This window comes from Phalangium opilio, unplaced genomic scaffold, assembly GCF_054372755.1.
Source record: "Phalangium opilio isolate 3A_F unplaced genomic scaffold, DU_Popi_V2 ptg000104l_1, whole genome shotgun sequence".
In the NCBI taxonomy this organism is placed as follows: domain Eukaryota; kingdom Metazoa; phylum Arthropoda; class Arachnida; order Opiliones; family Phalangiidae; genus Phalangium; species Phalangium opilio.
The window spans coordinates 1,612,692-1,619,300 of record NW_028324206.1 but is presented as its reverse complement, the minus strand read 5'-3'; the positions used below and the strand labels follow the sequence as shown (position 1 = coordinate 1,619,300).

The window sequence follows — 6,609 nt, the reverse complement described above, 5'->3', positions numbered from 1 at the left end:
GGTACTTTATACATCGATATTAGGAGGTACGCGAAATCAAAGAACCCTCGAAAACCGTTTCCCATCCCTACTAAGGACGGTATATGTATTAAATACGAGAGCGCATTTGAACTTAAATCAATTCTGAACAACGCTCAGGGAGATTGGGGCGCAACGGTATATATGTCAGAAGAACCCATTCAAATAGCCGCCACGCCTGATCGAGAAATAGCCATCTTTAAATACAGAGGACAACCCTATGAGAAGCAGTTCGTAATTAGAGATTCAGACGATCTACATAACATAATAGTTGCCTTGGAGAAAACAATCAATAGATTTGAAGAACTTTCCCATTAAGAAAAAATGTCGGACACTTCGTCATCCTCAGATGATGAACTTTATCCCATCGATTTATCCACAAAATTTAGACCTGAACAATATTTCAAGATAGATAAAATATCTAATCGAAAATCTAGAAAATATAAATGTATTACAACAGAATATAATGTTAAATTCCGTAACTTAGAAGAACTAAAATTAACCAAAATTCATGATCAACTTTCCCAAATATTAACATCTCTTATAAACCAAATCACGCAAAATAATGAAGAGTATAACTTAATTAGATTCGCCATAAGCTCCGACGCGTTAGAGAACCCTGTAAATTTAAGATTTATGGCGATAAATGAGTTAACTCCTGATCGATTACTCTCTAGTATCGAAAAGGTGGCTCAGTCCAAACGTAGTCTTTTATTAGAGGGTTCTCTAAAAATTGATGTTATTCTTTTAAAATGCAATGTTCCAATGACAGGTAGAAAAGCGGTGCATAATCGAACTATAGCTGAACTGGATAAATATATTGACCAAGGTTATGCTTACATACCTATTAGAAATAATGATACTCTATGCGTTTCTAGAGCCTTAGCCGTGGGTAAAAGTCTAGCTGATCGAACTTATTTAAAATCAATAGGAAAGCTAAACGAGTTTAATCAATGGAGGTTCCGATTATTAAGAAATGTAGACCACCCTTCCCAAAAAACCGCGGCTTTAGAGTTACACGCATTAGCCGAACTCCCGGAGGGTCCTGTAGATTTATTGGGTGTTCAAAAGTTTCAAAATGCCCTGTCAGATTACCAGATTGTAATTTTTTCCGCGGAAGAGAAGTTTGAGAAAATATTTATAGGTCCTCACAAGGAAAAAAAAAATTTCCTCCTCAAAGTTGGAAATCATATGCATGTTGTACGGTCTTATACCTCAATGTTCGCGGCTAGGGCTTATTGTCAATACTGTTTAACCCTATTTTACGGTCCGGAAGAAAAATCTAGTCATTCTTGTTCGGAAACGGCTATGTGTTACCGCTGTCAAACAACTGAGGCTTATCATGAAAAAGACGAGTATAAACTCATAAGATGCGAGGAGTGTAATAGATATTTAAAGGGAACCGAATGTTTTAATAACCATAAGGGAAACGGAACATGTGATTCTTTGAAACGATGCGGAAATTGCGCTCGCGAAATAAAACCAAATCATAAGTGTGATCTAACTTGTAAAAATTGCAAAATTACGCATGAAAAAAAATCATTGTTGGGTAATGCCCCTAGATATTGATTATCCTCCTGTTCGTGTTCTATACTTCGATTGTGAAACTATCCCTTTAAATAATGAACACACTCCCGTACTCTTGGTTTCAGCTGCGCAAGAATCCGTTGATTCAAAAGAATTTACCATTCGTGTCTTTAGGGGCTTTGATTGTATAAAGGATTTTATAGACTATCTTTTCCAATGTGAGACAAGCTCTATTAAAAAGGGAAATAAGAAAGTAAAGGTTGCGCGAATGTTGTTTTCCGATGTAATCTGCTGCGCTCATAACGGGGCAGGGTTCGATTTTTTCTTTATATTGAAAGAAATACTTAGAAGGAATATAGTTCCTGAGCCTATCTTCAACGGTTCAAAAATCATGGCACTCTTCTTAAAAAATCTAAAGATCAAGTTCATTGACAGCTACCGATTTATTAGCGTCCCCTTAAGAAAATTTTCATCTACATTCGATCTCGGGGAAGAAAAAAAAGACTATTTCCCGCATCTGTTCCATAATGAAAAAACGTTAGACTATGTAGGCCCTATACCCGAGATACATCAATTTGAGCCCGATAATTTTAAAGATAAGGAGCACGCGGATTTTATGAAATGGTATTCGGAAAGAAAGGATAAACCCTATAATCTGAGACAGGAGCTTGAAACATACGCTATTCAAGATGTTAAGGTCCTACAATTAGGAATGGAAAAATTTAGAGAGTTATTTAGGAATGTCTCCGGGGTCGACGTGCTTAACGTAGGTGGTATTACCATAGCGGGAACAGTAACTAATACTTTCCTTCACAAACATCTTGAAAAATACACACTAGGTGTCGTACCTGCAAAGGGTTTTCGTGGAAATTTTAGTATCGGAGCCTTAAAGTGTATAGCCTTGGAAGAAAAATTACGAGGGGTAAAATTTCAAACTGCCTTGTCATTGGAAGGGGAAAAAAGGGTGTCAAACTATTTAATAGACGGATATTGTAAAAATCCTGAAATTGTTTTAAACTATAACGGATGCGTTTATCACGGATGTGTAAAACACACAAAACATTACGAGTACAATCCTATAGTTAAAGATCTTAACAGAAATGTCTACGAAAGAACTCTAGACAGGGAAAATTATCTAAAAAAGATTTTACCGAACGCCGAACACCTCAATATTTGGGAATGCGAGTTCAATGAGAGATTACGAGATGATCCTGACGCTAAACTCTATTGTGACAGTTTAAAATTTAAACAACCAATTGGATCCAGGAGTGCCTTGTACGGGGGAAGAAGCGAGTGTATATGTCTGTATTATAAGGCAAAACAGGGCGAGTCTATTCAATACCTAGATATCTGCTCGCTCTATCCTTACGTATGTAAATGGGGCGTATTTCCTAAAGGTCATCCTGAAATTATTACGAAAGACTTCAACTTTGAACCTAATTTTTATTTCGGTCTTATTTCTTGTCGAGTATTAGCCCCTGAAAATCTATTTTTACCTGTACTTCCTATAAAGACTAAAAAGAAACTTTTCTTTGCTTTGTGTTTAAAATGCGTTGAAACTGAACAATCAGTCTGTACACATAATTCGGAAGAAAGATCCTTCTGTGGTTGTTGGCCAAGTCCCGAGGTATATCTAGCAGTTAAAAATGGATATAAGATTCTAGAGTTTTTTGAAGTCCAACATTACAAAGACAAGTTTGACAGAAAAGAAAATACCGGTTTATTTGACACTTTCATTGATTGTTACCTTAAAATTAAACAATCTAGTTCAGGTTGGCCTTCGGGAATAGAAAGCGAAGAGGAAAAAGAAGCGTATTTAAAATCAATTTATGACCGAGAAGGAATAGTTATTAATAAAGATGAGATAGTGGACAACCCCACTCTTCGCGCCATTAGTAAGCTATGTCTAAATTCGCTTTGGGGCAAAATGGGCTACAATACGGATAAGAGAAAAAATGTATACATTGACTCTTACGCTGGATTAGTTCAGATAATAACTGATGAAACGAAAGAACTGTTAGACCTGAAACCGGTAAACGATAAAATCTGTTTAGTCAGTTATAAACTAAAAAAGAATACGCTCCTACCTACTACAAAGGAAGTCCCACGATAGCTTCCTTTGTTAGTTCATTAGGACGTATCGAGTTGTATAATACGATAAGTAAAATGGGTAAGAGGTTACTTTATTGTGACACTGATTCATGTATAGTTGTAACAAAGGAAGGGGAATATCTACCACCCTTATCTAGTAATCTAGGGTGTTGGACGGATGAGTTAAAGGGTGAGACGATTCTCGAATTTGTCTCGACAGGGCCTAAGTCGTACGCTTACCGTACCACAGACGGTAAATCTGTTATTAAAATGAAAGGTATTACCCTTAACAGAAGAAATGAAGAAATCATTAACTTTGATTCGATTAAAAGTGTTTTATATAGTCCCTCGAAAACTTTGTCGGTCACCGTTCCATTTAATGTTGTAAGACGTAAAGAAACAGCTACACTTTTATTAGGCAATCTAAAGAAAACCTTTGGATATAGTTTCAATAAACGTAGAGTCTTAGAGGATTACACAACACTTCCTTACGGATATTTAAATCATCAAGACCCGTCTGCCACGTCAAATGAGAAAACGGACCACTAAACATCGGGTCACGTTTTCCCACCTTGTTAAAGTGAGAGTGATACCGTACGAAGATCGAGTCAACTACGAGTTCATAGACGATATTAGAGAACGTTTTAAAAATGGAGAACGGGTTAGAGTATCGCCTCCGCTTAGAAACACCGATGACCATTTTACTGGCTGGTCCAAGCAGCTCGGGGAAAACAACGTGGGTAATAAATTTACTCAAATATAAAGACATTATCATGGACAAACCTCCTGATAGAATAGTCTATTGCTATAGCGTTTATCAGGACATTTTTGATGAACTGAAACTCTTTTTACCTATTGAATTCCACGAAGGACTAATTCCTAATGATTCTGATTTTTTTGATAAACGAATAAATAATCTTTTAATCCTAGACGATCTAGCTAACACCTGTACCAAACAGGAGTTTATAAGTAATCTTTTTTGTGTCGGGAGTCATCATTTATCTTTAAGCATCGTGCTGCTGTCTCAAAATGTCTTTAACCCAGGTAAATATTCTAGAAATATATCATTGAACTGTTCTTATATCGTTATGTTTAAAAATCCTAGGGATAATAACCAGGTTCGCTATTTAAGTCGTCAGCTTTTTCCTACAGACACCAAACGCCTAACGGAAGCGTACGAAGAGTGTACCGAAAAAGCGTATTCTTATATCTTAATAGATCTAAAACAAAGTACCGATAATAGTTTAAGACTTAGGTCCAATATATTCCCTAATGAAGGACCGATGGTAATCTACGTTAGAAAATAATAATCCATAAAATATAAATCTCAATTTATTTAACCTCATTTCGAGACATGCCTTTACCCGTGTCGGTTAGGAATCAATTACCCTTTTTAAATCTCTTGCGTAAAAGCGGTGTGAAACAAAGAAAACTTTTAATATCAAAGTGTACGCGACCCCAATTGGATTGTATAAGCGGTATTTGTTATAATTTGAAGAACGGAGGTATTCCATTGAATCGACATAAAAAGAAAAGACTTCAACGTTACAAAAACGTTATAAGGTATTTATCCAAGAGAGGTTTAAGCGACAAAAAGAGGCGACAGGTGTTAATTAAACAGGTAGGAGGATTCTGGCCGGCGTTGCTTTCAATGTTAATACCGACAATAGCTTCGGTCTTTACTAGATAATGAAAAAGTGCGTTTTAGTACCAGCGGCTTTACTGACGGACAATCAAAAGGAAGTTAACAGTTTAGACAACGCCATTAAAGAGGTACTGAGAAAACCTGGTACTGCCGAGGAAAAATTGAAGGAGTACCTTTTAACTCTTCAGAAATATTTATCTTTAAAGAGTTTAGCGGAGCCACCAAGCGTTACTATCTTGCCACCTACAACGAGTTCGTCTTTTCCAGCACCCGGAGTGTCGAGTAAAATACAGCCTCTAAGTCCTTCATCCTCGTCTTGGATTCCTCCATCGTGGCCTACCCCTATCCAGAATATACCTATTAATATCTCTACCCCCTCCCAAATTGTCCCTACTAATGTCGCTAAACCTCCCCAAAGTATCCCTTTTAATATCTCCTCGAGTCTGACTACCCCACAGCCTGTAATGAGTAGTACAGCAATGGGTCAAACACCGGCGATATCGTTTACTACGCCAGCGTCTCTCTCTCGAACGACCAGTATGCCAATTTTAACACCCATGGGACCCGTGGTACCGAAACAGTCCGGGACGTCTCAAACGCCGAGTATGCCAGTTTTAACACCCATGGTACCGAATCAGCCCGTGACGTCTCAACAGGCCTTATCAACGAAGGGCGCTTCTGGTTCAAAGTTCCGGAAACTTAACCCTAACGATGAGACTTCGCCGAAAAAAAGACTCGCGAAAATTACATCTACGAAATCAAAACCGTACCCTACACAAGCCAAAATAAAAAAATATCGCGAAGCTAGTTTGAAAGAACTTCAAAAGCCCGAATCTAAGATCGAATGGGTAACTTATAGAAAGGCAAAAAAATAACCTTAATAATGATTATTACATTAAAAGCATCTAACTCATTATATTGAAAAACACGTATCTGATTATATAAAAGCATGTATTTGAGTATATAAAAAAGCTTGTATCTAATTATATATAAAAGCATGATAATTACAATTTATATAAAAGCATGATAATTACAATTTATATAAAAGCATGATAATTACAATTTATATAAAAAATTATAATCGAATAATAAATATTTTTATTCTCGCATTCAATACAAGTGTATCTGATTATTAAACATTACAACTTTAATATTTTATTGGTTACATTTTTCATATCTATGTCTTAACAAGTGAAGGCAGATATTCCATAAAGATAAGGCGTCGTTAATTTCCGTTTTATTTTCATACATTTTCAGAACTCTATGAAACGAATTTCCCAGACATCTTTGAATAAGGAAGAATATACAATGAGGTCCGCAACAAAGGG

General features: G+C 36.4%; 2 protein-coding genes across 2 annotated transcripts; both read left to right on the top strand.

Moving 5' to 3' along the window:
- The first annotated feature begins 342 nt into the window (after positions 1-342).
- On the top strand, positions 343-4,399 carry LOC149630053 (uncharacterized). The gene is made up of 5 exons (XM_089851354.1): positions 343-1,525; positions 1,581-2,840; positions 2,943-3,440; positions 3,620-3,889; positions 4,218-4,399. The coding sequence occupies exons 1-5, from the start codon at positions 343-345 to the stop codon at positions 4,397-4,399; spliced, it is 3,393 nt and encodes a 1,130-aa protein (XP_089707480.1).
- A 136-nt stretch (positions 4,400-4,535) lies between these two features.
- On the top strand, positions 4,536-6,156 carry LOC149630052 (uncharacterized). Its single transcript, XM_089851353.1, has 3 exons — positions 4,536-5,257; positions 5,323-5,409; positions 5,488-6,156. Exons 1-3 carry the CDS (start codon positions 4,991-4,993, stop codon positions 6,154-6,156), a joined length of 1,023 nt encoding a protein of 340 aa, XP_089707479.1. The 5' UTR covers positions 4,536-4,990.
- The last annotated feature ends 453 nt before the right edge of the window (positions 6,157-6,609 follow it).

Bases quoted from the DNA above. Each gene is read 5' to 3' on its own strand.
- LOC149630053 (XM_089851354.1), top strand. From the start codon at position 343: ATGTCGGACACTTCGTCATCCTCAGATGATGAACTTTATCCCATCGAT. The intron at 2,841-2,942 runs GTATATGTCTGT...TATTTCCTAAAG, and splicing joins GTACGGGGGAAGAAGCGAGT to GTCATCCTGAAATTATTACG. The intron at 3,890-4,217 runs GTAAATCTGTTA...ACCTTGTTAAAG, and splicing joins CGCTTACCGTACCACAGACG to TGAGAGTGATACCGTACGAA.
- LOC149630052 (XM_089851353.1), top strand. From the start codon at position 4,991: ATGCCTTTACCCGTGTCGGTTAGGAATCAATTACCCTTTTTAAATCTC. The intron at 5,258-5,322 runs GTAGGAGGATTC...GGTCTTTACTAG, and splicing joins GACAGGTGTTAATTAAACAG to ATAATGAAAAAGTGCGTTTT. The intron at 5,410-5,487 runs GTACTGAGAAAA...TTATCTTTAAAG, and splicing joins TAGACAACGCCATTAAAGAG to AGTTTAGCGGAGCCACCAAG.